This window comes from Oncorhynchus clarkii, unplaced genomic scaffold (genome assembly GCF_045791955.1).
Source record: "Oncorhynchus clarkii lewisi isolate Uvic-CL-2024 unplaced genomic scaffold, UVic_Ocla_1.0 unplaced_contig_417_pilon_pilon, whole genome shotgun sequence".
NCBI lineage: Eukaryota > Metazoa > Chordata > Actinopteri > Salmoniformes > Salmonidae > Oncorhynchus > Oncorhynchus clarkii.
Window position 1 is genome coordinate 13,727 of NW_027258268.1, and position 20,366 is coordinate 34,092.

The window sequence follows — 20,366 nt, forward strand, 5'->3', positions numbered from 1 at the left end:
CTATTGCAAATTTGAAACTATGAAAAATGTATGTTACACCTTGTGATTTTACACTACACAAACCAGACTGTGCAATATTGAAGGGTAGTCAGCAGACAATAGGTCATACGACCAAGGAGCTATTGAATTTTTAATTTACATTTTTTTAAATGTAAAACCATGTGAGATGAAAATGGACAAACTAAAGTGTGTGCAATATAGAAGTGTAGTCAGTGGATATTCTGAACCTTGTTTGAAGTCAGTAGATCACATGACCAAGGACCGATTGAAATTTGAATGTAAAAAAAGTTTATCCTTTGTTTACGCTCCCTAACTAATTCAACAAGGAATACAAAATATTGCTCACATTTCCACATGTTTATTAGCTTTGGAAAGAGAATTAATGTCCAAATCGTGAAAATAAGAACTGTGCAATGTTGTGCGCAATATTTCCAACATCATGACACTTATTTGGAGTCTGTGGCTCAAGTGGTTTGAAAGCTATTTAGGTTTGAAAGCGCGAATATCTGTCTAATTTCCAAGTTAAAACTGTCTTTACCTCGGTCGTTACACTGGCATACAAACTCGGTAGCACAGAGAATATCATCCATATGACGTTGGGAAATAGTGCATTGTGGGTAGTTTAGAAGATTTTCCGAAATAAGTTAATAAATATGTAATAACGCAAAAACATAACTGTTTGTTCTTATAGGTAACCATAAAGTGGCTACAACTAGCTTACTAAGTATTTAACCACACTGTATTGTTACACTGGTGAGTAAAAACTCCTGCTTCCTACACTTTAACTTGTTGTCTGAAGATAAAATATACATTTTACTCAACTGCGTTACCCACTCCAGTCAGCAGATGGCGGTCTGGGAATTTAAGGCGATGCTGCTGGTGTGACGTATAATCTACTGGACGGAACGCTTCTTTCAACAGCAGCAACAGTTCTTCAGACACCTCGGTAGCTTGCTAGACAAAATAGACGAACCAATAAAGCTCTTTAGACGCTTTAGTGTTTATTAGCCACTGTATTTTAAACTCACTACTGTCGTCTAGTTAGTTATCCGATTTAATTTAATGATTTAATTTCATATTTACGGTGTTGTTATTAGTCAGTTTAGGGGCTGGTTAAGTTAGCATTAGCCTAGCTAGCTAACATCTCTGACCATGACTTCACTAAGCTGCTCTCCTCCTGATAAAGAAGAGGAGGTCTGCTGGACGGAGAAAGAAGCTCTGGTGAAAGAGGAGGAGGAAGTTACAATACAAAAACTAGTAGAGGGTGAGGCTGTTAAGGTGAAAGAAGAAGAGAAAGAGAAAGACGTCTCAGTTAAAGAAGAGGAAGATACGTTCAGAGTGAAAGAGGAGGAGGATGTTACAGTAAAAGAAGAGGAGGAAGAGAAAGAGGAGGATGCGGTTTTTGGAGTGAAAGAGGAGGAGGAGGAGGTGACTGTCACATCCAAAAAGGAGGAGGAAGAAGATGAGGAAACTGGATATCTGGGCCCGGTTTCCCAAACGCATCTTCAGGCGTCCGATGGTTCTAACAATGAACTTAGCCGTAAGATGGTTTTGAGAAACCGGGCCCTGATTAACACTAGTAAGTACAGTCTTAAAAACAGAGGCACAAACTCTGCAGTTGTTGGGCTGATGTTTGGTGTTAAAGGGGAAATCTGCAATGCTACATCCATTTTTTTACTTTTAAATGATTTATTTATAGTAATTGATTCTTGAAGAATATAACACATGCCTCATGAGCTTAGTTCAACTGTTGTACCCCATCAGAACCCCAAAACGGCTGATTTGTAGATTTGTGAACATATCAAAATACTTAAACGTACAAAATACCCGCTGTTAACTTTTAAATGATTGGAATGAATTATCCAAAGAGAGTGTAAAGATTTTTATTTTTGGACAAAGACTGGCCATCCATGAGGTCAAAATTATAGTTTAATTTCGAGGCTATATAGTATATTCTAGAATTCATCCATGATGTTATAATAATAGTTAAACCAGGTTTCTAGGATATATTCTAGAATTCATCTATGATGTCATAATGATAGTTTAACCAGGTTTATAGGCTATATAGTATATTATAGAATTCATCCATGAGGTCATAATGATAGTTTAACCAGGTTTATAGGCTATATAGTATATTCTAGAATTCATCCATGAGGTCATAATGATAGTTTAACCAGGTTTCTAGGATATATAGTATATTCTAGAATGACCAGTGTAGATTTCCTGTGGAGGTCAAATTGTTAGAGCTGTTGATAAGTCATTGTATAATATTCATCCAGATTATTTTCATGCCATTACATCAATATAGTCTAACCAGAAGAGAAAAGACTCTAACCGAACCACCTCCTCCTGGTGGCCTTTGTAAATTTCTACCAATCTGCGTGCCAGTTATGATTTTTACATGCACATTTTTGTGGAACAGTTTCATTTAATTTATAATAGTATCTCAAAATCATTGTCTGTGATTAATCTACATTCTATCTAAATTAAAATTATAAGTAACTTTTATTGCCATTGCCAACTATGTAAACAAATAGTCTACATAAAGCCAACAAATAAAAGCATTGCAAATAAATATACTATAAATCACATGGCCTGTCTAGAATGAACTTGAAACATTGTATAAGATATTCTGGGCTCTCAGTTTCCCGTGCCAGTGAGTTCTGGACAGACACAGCTGTAAGCTATTTGTGAAAAGGATAAGAAGTAATCAGGTTTTTTAGGACATTTCCACTGGATCAGAGCATTACATTTTTCCCTTTTATGCCGAGTGGTTATCGAAAGGGCGAGAGCTGGAAATATTTTACAAAAATACTTTGAGGAACTATTCTCATTTGCAATTGATTTTGATTAGACTTTGTTTACTTGCTGTTTGAGGTGAAGATACATTTGCTTTGAGAAGCTCCACAACTCATTAGTGGTGGTGCGTTAAGACAATCAGAAATACTATCAGACATCCCCAAGTGGGCACATTTATAGGCCTACATTTGTGCCCAGGCCAGGTAGACTCGTCCTACTTCTATATGCGTAATTGGGTGTGTGTCCTTACTCAACATTGACAGGAGTGTTTCAAACAAAAGACAATGAATAAACTGACTCATCTTGCGGGGTCAGGTCTGGGTGGTCTGGGTGGTCTGGGTCAGGTCTGGGTGGTCTGCCAGGGGCCTTTTCATTTAGTATCCGTTTGGGTCGGCATGAGGAGTGATTGTATTTCCCCATGGTATGTTGAGTAAGTAGAGGGAACATTAGTTATAGTCATAACGTTAAGCTTGTCATGTGAGGAACTTAAATACTGGATCTTGCTGTCGGACAGTTTTTTGTATTCAGATCTCTGAAATGCTCTCTACCTACGTAACATTTAGTGTCTCCTTATGTTACGCTGGGAAAACAGTTTTCATTGGCACAGATCCTAAATCATTTCAGAGTTTGCTAAATCCAATGATTCTAACCGAGAGTCACCATAACTTTATTGACAACACCCAAATCAATACTGTCATTAATGTGGTTCTTCAATAATTACACATCATTCTTAATACTGTAGCTGTTTAGTTACAGTCACATGTTCGACAATCTGTCATTCAGAAAACGATCAGCCGATCCAGGAAATCATTTTTTGAATGACAGTCAAATGACAAACATCACGACAACAACCAAAGTGCTTCTTCATTCATTACTCTGGTAAAGACAGTTATGCCGTGCTCCACGTTGGATCCAACATCCCTAACAAATTGATGTTTATAATTTGTTATTGACTGCTTGATTTACAGTAGGGTCTTGTTAGTCTGTTTGGACACAGAGATACTTAGCTCATAATTTGTGGAGAACTGTTCCTTGATGGATAGGCTATTGTACAACACACACGTGCTCTAGTATGTCTGTAGTTATTGTGGTTCGGGGAAGTTATGGGTCCTACAGTAGGTCTATGTTATTGTTAGGTGAAGTTATGGGCCAATTTGTTATAAACACTTAATGTACAAACCCTCATTGCCAGGCTGATGGCAAAGCTAGCTAAAGAGCATTTTACTGGTTGAAGTGTTTTATAAGTATAAAGCAGTTTATTTGCGACGATAACACAAACATATTAAGCAGGAGATTCAAGCGAGCCTTACAATTATATTCCAAAAGTAATGCAAAATGCGAATAAGCAACCTGTAAATGGAGGCTATTTTTGCTGTCAGCCTATGAGAACTCCCCTGAGTTTCCCCCCACGGTGGTGAATTAGTGAATAGACACAGAGCTTAATGTGAGTTTCCTTCAGTAGCTCTCCTGATCTTGCACTGTAATCTTCAGAATACATTGTGAAAACGAGAAAATCTGCTCACCATTTTTGCTCCAGGCAGATATACTACATCGGTTTCCTCATTAGCATGGGGGAGCTTCTGCAATCAAATTGTGTGTGTGCGTCGCCCTCATGCCGCAATTTTAGCAAACACAGAAAGGGGCCTTTTTTGGAGACCAAAGGTCGTCTGCCACACTGCTTAGGTTTTGACTGTCTTAAGACAATTGTAAAATAATTTAACAGATGTCAATTGTTGTACAACTTCATGGGGATGCTCTGGGCATCACCTTTTACCTCAAATAAACAGTGGAGTTCTGGTGTTGTGGGCCTTTAAACATCTGTCTGACCTTGTTGTTCACACAGGAGAGAGATGTGACTATCGTGGATCCTCTGGGGAGCCTCAACAACATCATGAGACAGAGAAAAGTCTCTCCAGATCAGAACTCCTCAAGAAACACCAGCAGAGACCCACAGGGAAGAAATCTCACTTCTGCCCTGACTGTGGGAAAGGTTGCAAATCTTCATCAGAACTTAAAATACACCAGCGAGTACACACAGGAGAGAAATCTCACTGCTGCTCTGACTATGGTAAAAGATTAAACTCTTCAGTAAAACTTAAAATACATCAAAGATTACACAAAAGAGACAAACCATATGGCTGTGCTCAATGTGGGAAGAGTTTTTCTTCATCTAGCTATCTCATTGTACACAAGAGAACACACACAGGAGAGAAACCTTATAACTGTGATCAATGTGGGAAGAGTTTTACTTCATCTGGCCAGCTGACGTTACACCAGAGAACACACACAGGAGAGAAATTGTATAGCTGTGATCAATGTGGGAAGAGTTTTACTCGATCTGACCATCTGACTTTACACCAGAGAATACACACAGGAGAGAAGTCTTATAGCTGTGAACAATGTGGGAAGAGTTTTACTAGATCTGACCATCTGACTTTACACCAGAGGATACACACAGGAGAGAAATCTTATAGCTGTGATCAATGTGGGAAGAGTTTTACTAGATCTGACCATCTGACTTTACACCAGAGAATACACACAGGAGAGAAACCGTTTAGCTGTGATCAATGTGGGAAGAGTTTTACGACATCTAGCTATCTGACTATACACCAGCGGACACACACAGGAGAGAAACCTTATAGCTGTAATCAATGTGGGAAGAGATACTCTGGTAAAAGATCTCTGATTAAACATCAGAAAATACATGAAGGAGTTGTTTCATGATATCAATGAAATAATGTCACAATGTAGAATGTTTTAACATAATGTCACAATGTAGAACCCTAAATGTTTCTCCCCTCCCTGTTCTATTAATTTCCACATTAAATGGATATTAGCCTCAGGGGAAAAATCTAGGCTCTGAATTGAAAGAGTACTATGATGTCACAATGTAGAATCCTTTATTTATGAGATTTAACAAAAAGTGACAACAAAAAGAGTTGTTACACTGACCACGTTGGCCACCCACTTGAATCAAAATGTAGCCAGCTGTTTTCTACAAGTTGTCCTCTAACCAGGGATGTACACATTATTCCCAGATTCCGTGTGGTTTTTGCTGCGTTAGTTTTAACAGGGCGTGCAACCTCATCTCCCTCCTTTCGCACAATTGATTTCAACATGATATTGATGAGTGATGACAAATAAGTCTTGCGTTCCTTTGTTTAGTGACCCCTACATTTAAATGCATCACTCCAAAATGTAGCTGACTGTCTTCTGCAGGTTGTCCTCTAACCAGTGAGGTGAAATATATCTCCCATTTCCATTTGTTTTTTTAGTTGTGTTCGTTTCAACGGCACGTACAACCTGATTTCCCCCCTAATCGATATCATTGATTTATTGCTACTTGTCAAAACAACAGCGTTTCTGGTGCTTGTTTAAGAAAAATTCAAGTAATATGATTATTGTGGAAGATGTTTGTGTATATAGCACATTTTATGTTTAGGCTTTCAATATATCACAAACTGTTTCTGCATATTGGTTATTGATAATGGAATGTATATGTTTAAGGTAATGACTAAAGGATTCCACCCTGAAACGTATAACTGTGTAAAGAATTAGAATTAATAGACTGTAATTCTCTAATGTGTGTGCGTAGGACAAGTTAAGACTTTACTATTTAGCAATTCAAGTGAGACATTCAAGGAAAAGAGGAACTGTTAACAGACAGCTTGTGACAGACAACTTGTGACCACTGTAAAACTGATAACAGGAAGGAGGTCTCCCCACCCAGGGCTGAGGGAAACCGTTAGGCTTGCAGTAGATTATGTAACATGTTTCAGGATATGATAAGCAATGTATGTGTTGGAGAAGACTTGTAACCAGCATTGACAGTGTTTGAGAAGAGTAGGGGTATTTATATAACCAAATGTGAGGTATAAAAGGCTATGTGCTTGTATGATTTTCGGAGCTCTCTGAATAAAGAACTTACCCTTTGCAGAAATTCTGGGACTTTGTCCAATTCTTCTATGAAGGGGCCTTACAACCCCCAGCAGTCTGACTGGGGAATTGGTCAGTAGATTGTGAGTTTTGAGTTCATATCATTGGAACTAGACATTCTTGTGACAGTTATTGATTTGGAAACTTGGGGGGGAAAAATGTGTAATTGGAAAGACATTGAAAAGGAGGCTATGCCCAACGTCCAATATGCGTTTGGTTGTAGTTGAATGTGAAAGTTGAAAATGTTGTTTTGGGTTGTTTTTTTCAACGACTTACATGGATACACATGGACGCAGTATAATACATTGGTCTATAATCAATTTTATTAACAGTCCTACATCACTCCAGCATTTCTTGACAACACTCAAGTGCTAATTGTCTTTATTCCAATACTGAAGAAGCATGACTCAAATCACCTCATATTTCAAACATTCAGCCTGACAAAATATACATGTTTTATTATTCCATGCCTCACCATTATGTTAATTATTACATATTAACAAAGGGGTGTACATTTGGTTTTCATATTTATAATTAATGTAACATTTAGTATTCATAATTATTTATGCAACCAACTGACAATTTTTGGGTACAATTATATTGACATTGTTGCCCTGCTTTTATAATATCAGGGATCATTCTCAGATGTGCCAACCCAAATGTACTAGAGACTGGGCCCCAAATATTGGAGACTGGGCCCCGATCCTACAACATGCCTGTCGAGTGAACCCTGAGAAGAGAGAGAGAAGCTCTGCAGTGAGGTAGAAAGTTACTACGGATATTACAGGAGTTTCCTCTTGAACTCAGACATGTCGATGGTAAGGACAACTTGGTTGCTGATTGTTTCAAGGGTGGGCAGTCAAAAATATTTGTGTTTTGCGTTAAGCCAGTGCTTTTCCATGGATCACAATTTATTTTGACACGTTTTTCTGTATTGGAGATGAGTTTTGTTTGGACTCGTTCTAAGGGGACAAGAGTTCTAGAAGGTAGTGAGTTTTAGGAAGATGAGAGTTCTAGAAGCTAGTGGGTTTTAGGAAGATGAGAGTTCTAGAAGCTAGTGAGTTTTAGGAAGATGAGAGTTCTAGAAGCTAGTGGGTTTTAGGAAGATGAGAGTTCTAGAAGCTAGTGAGTTTTAGAAAGACGAGAGTTCTAGAAGCTAGTGAGTTTTAGAAGACGAGAGTTCTAGAAGCTAGTGAATTTTAGAAGACGAGAGTTCTAGAAGCTAGTGGGTTTTAGGAAGACGAGAGTTCTAGAAGCTAGTGTGTTTTTAGGAAGACGGGAGTTCTAGAAGCTTGTGGGGAAAAATATATGTATTTTTCTTGTTTTTAATTGTTGACAGCCAGTCTACACCATAGAAGGTGAAGCATTGTAGTTGATTATTATGTGAAATGGAAGTTGTTTTCTTTTGGTGGTAAGCAAACTTGTCCAACAAAACGATAGGACATAAACTCCTGATGATCAACCTCCTCCTTCACATCTGACTCCTGATGATCAACCTCCTCCTTCACATCTGACCCCAGTGATCAATCCAGAGCGTCTTCTTTCTTGGGGGGAATCCCGATGGACGACATCATCTAATAGGCCGTCATCTCCACCACCACCCACAAGTTAATTGTCATTCAGGTTATCAATGGGAAGAGCATTAGCAATACGTCCTGTCTGGTAACTTGTCTCACTTAATGGATTTACATTGGCAGGTGCACAGGGAGAATAGGACAACGGCAGTCATGTCTGAAGTGTAAAACTACCAATAACTCAGTAATCCTTCTGGGAATGTCATGGGAATGTTATGACGTCATAAAGATATGGGTGGAGTTAGAAAGTTGGCTGTCAGAAATAAATCATAAATCAAATCAAATGTATTTATATAGCCCTTCGTACATCAGCTGATATCTCAAAGTGCTGTACAGAAACCCAGCCTAAAACCCCAAACAGCAAGCAATGCAGGTGTAGAAGCACGGTAGCTAGGAAAAACTCCCTAGAAAGGCCAAAACCTAGGAAGAAACCTAGAGAGGAACCAGGCTATGTGGGGTGGCCAGTCCTCTTCTGGCTGTGCCGGGTGGAGATTATAACAGAACATGGCCAAGATGTTCAAATGTTCATAAATGACCAGCATGGTCGAATAATAATAAGGCAGAACAGTTGAAACTGGAGCAGCAGCACAGTCAGGTGGACTGGGGACAGCAAGGAGTCATCATGTCAGGTAGTCCTGGGGCATGGTCCTAGGGCTCAGGTCCTCCGAGAGAGAGAAAGAAAGAGAGAATTAGAGAGAGCATATGTGGGGTGGCCAGTCCTCTTCTGGCATGGTCCTAGGGCTCAGGTCTTCCGAGAGAGAGAAAGAAAGAGAGAAGGAGAGAATTAGAGAACGCACACTTAGATTCACACAGGACACCGAATAGGACAGGAGAAGTACTCCAGATATAACAAACTGACCCTAGCCCCCCGACACATAAACTACTGCAGCATAAATACTGGAGGCTGAGACAGGAGGGGTCAGGAGACACTGTGGCCCCATCTGAGGACACCCCCGGACAGGGCCAAACAGGAAGGATATAACCCCACCGACTTTGCCAAAGCACAGCCCCCACACCACCAAGTACAGTTATACAATGTAAAATTACTTTTAATCCATCTGTCTGCATATTTCAAGACATGGAATATGAGGGTGTGTTGAGATACCCGATAGTTGGATGATACTTTTCTCATCAATCATCTTAAATATTAAAAACTGGAAATCAACCAATCTTCCACTGTTAACTCAATGGAAAGGTCAAATTCTTTATTATCTAAAAATGTAAAGTTCTGGGCGATGGAGAGAAATAAAATGGTGCAGTTTGAGGCCATGTGGCGGAGAGTGATGCAGGAGCTGGAGATGGGGGTGTGTCAGTGGCGACCTGTCATTCAGGGCAGAGCCCCAGAATGTTTGCCCCAAGAAATCAAATATATATAAACATGTGGGGGGGCTTGCCTGTTTTGCATGTTAATTTGGCATTAATAAGTGTTGCACATCAGTTGCAAACAATGTCAAAATATATATATATATATCATTGAGTTAATACATTTGCATACACACATGGCATATTTTTGTTTTCTTGAGTAAGGCAGCTCCAAATTGCAGGTGTTTCAGCTTAGCTCAGTGCTTTCTGTGGCGGTGGGGCGAGCCAGCAAAAAATAGGAGCATTGCGCTGTAATTGGCTCAGTGTTCTGTCACTCATGGGGACACTACGTCGTGGGGAAGTTTATGTCCTTAGTAAAGGTAGACATCCAAAATGTCAGCCCTTTGCATCCTGCCATAGAGTTAATATTACAAGTGGCCTTCCAAGAAGGCTCAAGGTCATTGGCCACAGATAAAATTACATCAAATCACGTTATATGTACGGTAGCTTTGATTGGACTGATCATGCCAACATCTTACTGTTGTGTTGTGTCTTGCAGGCATGCATTTAAAACAATATTGAGGAGACCCCACCAAGATTGACATGCTAAAATCGGGTCTGGGCAGGTGTGATGTAGTTAATGGAGATGGGGGTGTGTTCTAGTGGGTCTGGGCAGGTTTGATGTGGATAATGGAGATGGAGGTGTGTTCTAGTGGGTCTGGGCAGGTGTGATGTAGTTCATGGGGAAGGAGATGTGTTCTAGTGGGTCTGGGCAGGTGTGATGTAGTTAATGGAGATGGAGGTGGGTTCTTGTGGGTCTGGGCAGGTGTGATGTAGTTAATGGAGATGGGGGTGTGTTCTAGTGGGTCTGGGCAGCTGTGATGTAGTTAATGGAGATTGGGGTGTGTTCTAGTGCGTCTGGGCAGGTGTGATATAGTTAATGGAGATGGAGGTGTGTTCTAGTGGGTCTGGGCAGGTGTGATGTAGTTAATGGAGATGGGGGGGTGTTCGAGTGGGTCTGGGCAGGTGTGATGTCGTCGTTTGTATGTTTTCCATTGTTTATAAAAGATCAACATTTATTTTTAAAGTCCCAATTCAAAGTTAAACCACACTGTTCTATTTTTGGAGTTGTTACATAAAACGAATCAGAATTCATTAGAATGATAAAGTCAGGAGTAATGTCATATGGAGGACCAGCCTATTACCTATGATGGTGTGAAGTAATATGGAGGACCAGCCTGTTACCTATGATGGTGTGAAGTAATATGGTGGACCAGCCTATTACCTATGATGGTGTGATGTAATATGGAGGACCAGCCTATTACCTATGATGGTGTGAAGTAATATGGAGGACCAGCCTATTACCTATGATGTAAACTACAACAGAAATAACTTCAAATGTTTTACTTCAAATTTAACCAATCGTTTGCAATCATGACTTGAGTGATTAAAGTAAACCAATGTTTGGAAATACATAACGCCATCTAACCAAATAATCAAAGCTATACAGTATGCAGTTATCTTAGCCAGCCAGCTAACGTTAGCTATTTAGCCAAATAGCAATTAGCCTAACAAGTGTAGCCAACCAGCACGGAGACCATTTACAACCAAACTAACAAAACCTAAACGTGTTTGCAGATCAAAAGATCAGAGACATAGAGAATGATGGACAAAATTAATATTCAGACGTCATTGATCACGTGCTGCTGATAAAGTGATACAGGCATCGGCACACTGCTTTGAAGTTTACTGTTTAGCGATTTGGACACGTGCCTCGTAGCTCCGGTATCAAACGTAACGTAACATCCCTACCGAAAAGTTGACAAAACAAAAAGGAGCAAGCAGGTTGATTTCCTCTGTTGTTTTGATCCCACGGCAAGAAGGCACCAGAGCCCTGCTATCGGGTTCCCACTAGATAACACAACCACACAGTTCATATGAGGCACCAGAGCCCTGCTATCGGGTTCCCACTAGATAACACAACCACACAGTTCATATGAGGCACCAGAGCCCTGCTAACGGGTTCCCACTAGATAACACAACCACACAGTTCATATGCCCTGCTAACGGGTTCCCACTAGATAACACAACCACACAGTTCATATGAGGCACCAGAGCCCTGCTATCGGGTTCCCACTAGATAACACAACCACACAGTTCATATGAGGCACCAGAGCCCTGCTAACGGGTTCCCACTAGATAACACAACCACACAGTTCATGAAAAGCATGAGATGAAGCTTGAGCTCGATATCAACCTATCGAGCTAGTGTGACCATCCTGATCCCTCAAGTCAGTGAGTCAACACAGGAAGGAGCAATGAATGGATAGTTAATTTATTTCCAAAGCTGCAATGATGGGACACACACAGTATGGATGAATGATCAGTAGTGACGGGATATAAATACCACTCCCACAGCAATTCTACATTAATCTGCCCTGTAATATACTAACAAAAAAAGAGTTGAAATGTCTATCAAAGTTATTGTGATCGTATAGTGGATTTAACAATTCCTACTAATTCCTAATTTACTATTATAAATGAATCAATTGTTTCCATGTGTCTCATATTCACAACATCAGAATATCGCGTCATCCATTTTAGTATCAAAATATATCAAATTGACATGGAAAATTACTCAATGTCCCCCTCAGGTGGCGAAGAAGTATAATACACCTAAACTAACAAAACCGGGCTGATAAACTGGCTGGTGTTCATGAGTTTATAAAACATGTACTTTATACTTTTGTCATAAATGACCTGCATTGATGAGACACACAGTGTGGATGAACGATCAGTAGTGAACAGGGTAAAAATAGCAACCCTAAAGAAGAAGCATTTTCCAGTTAGATACCAACTTGAAAGAGGGATCTTTAGCATAAAACCCACATGGAAAACAGAGATTTGGCAAATAACATATAAAGAGAGGCTGACATGACACCAAACCAAAACAATAGTTACTAAAACATAAATCGCTAATGTATGATTTAAAACGTGGATTTAATGATGTAATGTCAATTGTATACATTTCTATCCCAGGACCACTCAATTTTCAAGTTCTCCATAAATCTGCTGTGGATTACCCAGAATCCCACACCTTTATCATACGAGCGGGGCAGCGGTCTAAGGCACTTTTCTTAACTGAATTGCCTAGTTAAATAGAGGATACAAATATTTTAAACATGTAACTTCGTTACACCGTTACACTGGCAAACAAACTCAGTAGCACAGAGAATATCATCCATATGACGTTGAGAAATACTGCATTGTGGGTAGTTTGGAAGAGTCACAAAATAAATTCATAAATATGTAATAACGCAAAAACATAACTGTTTGTTCTTATAGGTAACCATATCGTGATTACAATTAGCTTACTAAGTCTTTAACCACACTGTATTGTTACACTGGTGAGTTAAAACTCATGCTTCGTACACTTTAACTTGTTATCTGAAGATAAAATCTACATTTTACTCAACTGCGTTACTCACTCCAGTCAGCAGATGGCGGTCTGGGAATTTAAAGTTATGCTGCTGGTGTGACGTATAATCTAGTGGACGGAACGCTTCTTTCAACAGCAGCAACAGTTTGTCAGAAACCTCGGTAGCTTGCTAGACAAATAGCCGAACCAATAAAGCTCTTTAGACACTTTAGTGTATATTAGCCACTGTGTTTTAAACCTACTTCTGTCGTCTAGTTAGTTATCCGATTTAATTTCATATTTATGGTGTTGTTATTAGTCAGCTAGCGGGCTGGTTAAGTTAGCATTAGCCTAGCTAGGTAACATCTCCGACCATGCGGTCACAAAGCTACTCTCCTTCTAATGAAGAGAAGGATATCACAGTAAATCAAGAAGTAGGGAGTGGGGCCGTTACTGTGAAAGAAGAGGAGGACGCGTTCAGAGTGAAAGAGGAGGATGATGTCACAGTAAAACAAGAAGTAGAGGGTGGGGCCGTTACTGTGAAAGAAGAAGAGAAAGACACGTTCAGAGTGAAAGACGAGGAAGATATCACAGTAAAACAAGAAGTAGAGAGTGGGGCTGTTACTGTGAAAGAAGAGGAGGACGCGTTCAGAGTGAAAGAGGAGGATGATGTCACAGTAAAAGGAGAGGAAGATGCAGTTTATGGCGTGAAAGAGGAGGGGGAGGGGATTACTTTTACATCGAAAAAGGAGGAGGAAGAAGAGGAGGAACCTGGATATCTGGGCCCGGTTTCCCAAATGCATCTTAAGGCATCCAATGGTTCTAACGATGAACTCAACCGTAAGATGGTTTTGAGAAACCGTTCCCTGATTAACACTGGTAAGTACTGTCTTAACAACAGAGGCACAAACTCTGCAGTTGAACTGATGTTTGGTGTTACGGTGGAAATCTGCAATCGCTACATCCATATTGTGACTTTTAAATTATTTATTTACAGCCATTGATTCTTAAAGAATATAACACATGCCTCATGAGCTGAGTTCAACTGTTGTACCCCATCAGAGCCCCAAATAATATTTTTTTTACTATAATGTTTAGAAACAATGTAAATCAACACTGTATAGCAGTTAAGAACAAATTCTTATTTTCAATAACGGACTAGGAACAGTGGGTTAATTGCCTGTTCAGGGGCAGAACGACAGATTTGTACCATGTCAGCTCGGGGATGTGAACTTGCAACCGGTTACTAGTCCAACGCTCTAACCACTAGGCTACCCTGCTGCCTCAACATGGTTAAAACTATAATGTTGATATCATGGATGGTCAGTCCTTGCATCTGTAGGTCTGTCTGTAGTTACATTTATCCAAACCCATAATAATTTTATTACCAAAATAGTGGTGGAATGACAGATTTGTTATTGTTTGAACTGCAGATTGCTGGGTTGTGTGGGGTTTTTAAACAGCAACAAAATGGCTGCCCAGAGACTTGGTTAACAGCTGAGGGATGGGGGAAGGAGAAGTGTAACCACTCTCAAATTCATAGAGAACGATATTGTAGAAACCTTAACCCAACACCTAGCGACCTCGTCAAGAAGTTCAGACATCTTGGCGTAACAGTTATAAGGTGTTGACTTGACAGTCGCTGGACCCAGGTTTGAGTTCAGCTCAGGGCCTCTCCCTGAATTCACTACACTATGAATACAAGGACTGGCCATCCATGAGGTCATAATGATAATTTAACCAGTTTTCTAGGCTATATAGTATATTATAGAATTCATCCATGATGTCATAATGATAGTTTAACCAGGTTTCTAGGCTATATAGTATATTCTAGAATTCATCCATGATGTCATAATGATAGTTTAACCAGGTTTCTAGGCTATATAGTACATTCTCTCATTTTGTCTGTCACAGTTGAAGTGTACCTATGATGAGAATTACAGGCCTCTCATCTTTTTAAGTGGGAGAACTTGCGCAATTGGTGGCTCACTAAATACTTTTTTTTGACCCACAGTATGTCATGCAACAACAACCAAAGTGCTTCTTCGTTCATTACAGGTATATTTGTTGTTCGGTGAAGTTGTGGGCCAATATGGATAACAGTGTACAAACCCTCATTGTCAGGTTGATGGAAAACCAAAAAGCATTTTACTGGTTGAAGTGTTTTTTGATTTGCGATGATGACACAAACATCATATTAAGCAAACGATCCTTACAATTAAACTCCAAAGTACTGTGAAATGCACTCATAAGCAACCTGGAAATGGAGGTTCCTTCCCTGAGTTTTCCCCCATTCACATTCAGAATACATTGTGAAAAACAAATCTTTGTGTAACGGATGTGAAACGGCTAGCTTAGTTAGCGTGGGCGCTAAGTAGCGTTTCAATCAGTGACGTCACTTGCTCTGAGACCTTGAAGTAGTAGTTCCCCTTGCTCTGCAAGGGCCGCGGCTTTTGTGGAGCGATGGGTAACGACGCTTCGTAGGCGTCAGTTGTTGATGTGTGCAGAAGGTCCCTAGTTCGCGCCCGGGTATGGGCGAGGGGACGGTCTAAATTTGTACTGTAACATTGGTGCCGTGACCCGGATTACTGGTTGCTGCGGAAAAAGGAGGAAGGTCAAAAGGGGGGTGAGTGTAACGGATGTGAAACGGCTAGCTTAGTTAGCGTGGGCGCTAAGTAGCGTTTCAATCAGTGACGTCACTTGCTCTGAGACCTTGAAGTAGTAGTTCCCCTTGCTCTGCAAGGGCCGCGGCTTTTGTGGAGCGATGGGTAACGACGCTTCGTAGGCGTCAGTTGTTGATGTGTGCAGAAGGTCCCTAGTTCGCGCCCGGGTATGGGCGAGGGGACGGTCTAAATTTGTACTGTAACATTTGCTCACCATTTTTGCTCCTGGCAGATATACTACATCCATAACTAGTGGTTTTCTCATTACCAGATATACTACATCCATAACTAGTGGTTTCCTCATTAGCAGATATACTACATCCATAACTAGTGGTTTCCTCATTACCAGATATACTACATCCATAACTAGTGGTTTCCTCATTACCAGATATACTACATCCATAACTAGTGGTTTCCTCATTACCAGATATACTACATCCATAACTAGTGGTTTCCTCATTAGCAGATATACTACATCCATAACTAGTGGTTTCCTCATTACCAGATATACTACATCCATAACTAGTGGTTTCCTCATTACCAGATATACTACATCCATAACTAGTGGTTTCCTCATTACCAGATATACTACATCCATAACTAGTGGTTTCCTCATTACCAGATATACTACATCCATAACTAGTGGTTTCCTCATGACCAGACATACTACATCCATAACTAGTGGTTTCCTCATTACCAGATATACTACATCCATAACTAGTGGTTTCCTCATTACCAGATATACTACATCCATAACTAGTGGTTTCCTCATTACCAGATATACTACATCCATAACTAGTGGTTTCCTCATTAGCAGATATACTACATCCATAACTAGTGGTTTCCTCATTAGCAGATATACTACATCCATAACTAGTGGTTTCCTCATTAGCAGATATACTTTGTCGCGATACGAAACCTTCAGCCCCGCCCCTTGGCCGGCAGCGGGGTGCTAGAGGTGGTTAGCGTCCCGTTCCCTGGATTGGACAGGGCACTATAGATACTTCAGGTTATCTCGGTATAACCAGGACCGCTCGCGTAGCCCTCCCTCTCTTTCTATATCGAAGCATTGTCCGCGTAGAGAGGTATTTTGCCTTGTCACTCTCAACGGTCTAGCTCTAGCTGGGATGTGTGAACCCCACGTTTATCCTCTAGACTCTTTGTTTCACCACTAATTGATCCCTGAGTTGTTATTAAGCACTAGTCCTACCAGTCTCTATATGATTTCCCTGTGGTTGAGTATTTCCCCTCTGTGATGTATCTAGTTTAAAGTGTGAAGACCTTTAGTCAACTTAGTCTCACTACTCTGCCCGTCGGCTAAGTATCGCTTGGAAAATAAAACTTAGATAGCTCGATAAGACAATTAAATGAATCACTACTGGACACACCTTCCTCCTTGTCTTTTAATGGTAACTCATTCTGTCATAGAGCATTGATCCCCGTTTCCAGTGTCCCGGTAGCAGGGAGTGTCAGAGTTGTTATCTCCCGTGCCGTTAACTGTCTTTGAGAGAACCGTTTTTTACAATCAAAAACACTTCAAAATACACAATTTGTTACTCGGTCACACACAGCGTTAATCAAAAACATGCAAATGCCTTAATGCTCTATAAAATGCCTGATACAATGATAACACTTATCTCTACATTAAATGCTTATAATAGTTATTTACTTACCTTTGAGAGATGACGAGGAGACCCACGAGATCAGGAGCAGATTGTCAATCGGTCAGAGTTCTTTTAGAATTTAGTTAGTAGCGACTCCCCTCTACTGGCTGAGAAGTTGACTTGAAGTCGGTGATTTACTAAATTTAGAGATTCAAGTTTGGACTGGATGAGAGGACCCGTTGGTGATCCCTTGCCCCAATGGAATATCAAAAAGTCTAACACGCAACGAGGCCGAGGTTCTGAGACACGCACCTGGTCAATATGCTTACAGGGTCAATTCAGATAACCATAGGTATAAACAAGAGATCAACTAAAGGACTAGAGTGACTCTCAGTCCCGTTGAACTACCGCAGCGTCCGTGGCACGCAACGAGGCCGAGGTTCTGAGACACACGCACCTGGTCAATATGCGACAAAACAGCTGTTCAATAGTTAAACGGTATATTGGAAAGTCACTTCTCAGATCCAACAAGTTAGAATCTTTAAGTAATTTGAGTCAGGTGTAAATTTACCCGAAGTCAAATGGTTGTCTAAATGAATTCAGAATTCAGGAAGTCAGCGCCAATTAATGGCAAATGTCTCTTTATATACCTTTTGATTCTCTGCACCCGATCCGCTTCTTCTCCCATTCCCTCAGAGCAGAGAGGGTGATGACATATCTTACAACAGGAAATACTTTTCTTACAGTGCATATATGGGCCTCTTGTTATGACAGAGCCTATTACTCTAGCAACAATGAAGAAACACTTTTCTTAGAGTGCGCAAATGGGCCTCTGTTTATGACAGTGCCCTTACTCTATCAGCAATGAGTCTATCAGCTGTTCCCATTCAGAGGTGTCACTTGAGGCAGAGGGTGATTCTTCCTGACACCAGTCAGGTTCAATAGTTGGTTGGCTGGTGCCTTCTTCTGGTGGCTTTGCCCAATCCGGTATTTCGGTAGGCGAGATCATCTCTGTCTCTACCCTTGGTGGGAGAGGCAGGGGAAGAGGACCAGGAGGTAGATCCATTTGACGTTTTACTATAGTCATATAATTTAACAGGCGTCAATTGTTGTACAACTTCATGGGTATCACCTTTTACCTCAAATAACCAGTGGATTTCTGCTGTTGTGTGCCTTTAACTGTCTGTCTGACGTTGTCATTCACACAGGAGAGAGATGTGACTATCATGGATCCTCTGGGGAGACTCAACAACCTCATGATGCTGACGAGGCAGAGAAGAGTCTCTCCAGATCAGAACTCCTCAAGAAACACCCGCAGAGACCCACAGGGAAGAGAACCTACTGCTGCTCTGACTGTGGGAAGAGATTCACATCATCAGGCATTAAAATTCATCAGAGAACACACACAGGAGAGAAACGTTATAGCTGTGATCAATGTGGGAAGAGTTTTACTTCATCTGGCAATCTGACTCAACACCAAAGAACACACACAGGAGAGAAATCTCATAGCTGTGATCAATGTGGGAAGAGTTTTAGTCGATCTGGAGATCTGACAGTGCACAAGAGAATACACACAGGAGAGAAACCTTATAGCTGTGGTCAATGTGGGAGGAGTTTTAGTCGATCTGGAGATCTGACAGTGCACAAGAGAATACACACAGGAGAGAAACCTTATAGCTGTGACCAATGTGGGAAGAGATTAGCTACATCTGGCCACCTGACTCTACACCAGAGAACACACACAGGAGAGAATCCGTATAGCTGTGATCAATGTGGGAAGAGATTTGCTACATCTGGCCACCTGACTCTACACCAGAGAACACACACAGGAGAGAAACCTTATAGCTGTGGTCAATGTGGGAGGAGTTTTAGTCGATCTGGAGATCTGACAGTGCACAAGAGAATACACACAGGAGAGAAACCTTATAGCTGTGATCAATGTGGGAAGAGATTTACTCAGTCACACAGCCTGATACACCACCAGAGAATACACACAGGAGAGAAGCCTTATAGCTGTGATCAATGTGGGAAGAGATTTGCGACACCTGGCCACCTGACTCTACACCAGAGAACACACACAGGAGAGAATCCGTATAGCTGTGATCATTGTGGGAAGAGATTTGCTACATCTGGCCACCTGACTCTACACCAGAGAACACACACAGGAGAGAAACCTTATAGCTGTGGTCAATGTGGGAGGAGTTTCAGTCGATCTGGCGATCTTACAGTGCACAAGAGAATACACACAGGAGAGAAACCTTATAGCTGTGATCAATGTGGGAAGGGATTTGCTACATCTGGCAACCTGACTCTACACCAGAGGACACACACAGGAGAGAAACCTTATAGCTGTGGTCAATGTGGGAGGAGTTTTAGTCGATCTGGCGATCTGACAGTGCACAAGAGAATACACACAGGAGAGAAACCTTGTAGCTGTGATCAATGTGGGAAGAGATTTGCTACACCTGGCCACCTGACTCTACACCAGAGAACACACACAGGAGAGAAACCTTATTGCTGTGATCAATGTGGGAAGAGTTTTAGTCGATCTGGAGATCTGACAGTGCACAAGAGAATACACACAGGAGAAAAACCTTATAGCTGTGATCAGTGTGGGAAGAGATTTACTCAGTCACACAGCCTGATACACCACCAGAGAATACACACAGGAGAGAAACCTTATAGCTGTGATCAATGTGGGAAGAGTTTTAGTCGATATGGAGATCTGACAGTGCACAAGAGAATACACACAGGAGAGAAACCTTATAGCTGTGGTCAATGTGGGAAGAGTTTTGTTCAAGCTTGCCATCTGACTGAACACCAGAGAACACACAGGGTTGAAATCTCATAGCTTTGACCAGAGATAATCTGATAAATGATCTCTGATCAAATATTAGAAAATACATACATGAAGTAGTTGTTTCATGATTTCAATTAATTAATGTCACAATGTAGAATTTTTAACATTGTAGTAGGAGTATTGTAATGATTTCACAATGTAGAAGCCTAAACGTGTGCCCACTTATGAATTGATAGCAACATGTTATGGATATTAGCCTCATGGGGAAAA

General features: G+C 40.8%; 2 protein-coding genes across 2 annotated transcripts; both read left to right on the forward strand.

Annotated features, from left to right (window-relative positions):
• Positions 1–1,152: 1,152 nt before the first annotated feature.
• LOC139396405 (zinc finger protein 180-like) lies at positions 1,153–6,739 on the forward strand. Its single transcript, XM_071143444.1, has 2 exons — positions 1,153–1,579; positions 4,643–6,739. The coding sequence occupies exons 1-2, from the start codon at positions 1,153–1,155 to the stop codon at positions 5,521–5,523; spliced, it is 1,308 nt and encodes a 435-aa protein (XP_070999545.1). The 3' UTR covers positions 5,524–6,739.
• Positions 6,740–9,559: 2,820 nt separating this feature from the next.
• LOC139396403 (zinc finger protein 135-like) lies at positions 9,560–20,147 on the forward strand. The gene is made up of 3 exons (XM_071143441.1): positions 9,560–9,621; positions 18,779–19,255; positions 19,415–20,147. Exons 1-3 carry the CDS (start codon positions 9,560–9,562, stop codon positions 20,145–20,147), a joined length of 1,272 nt encoding a protein of 423 aa, XP_070999542.1.
• The last annotated feature ends 219 nt before the right edge of the window (positions 20,148–20,366 follow it).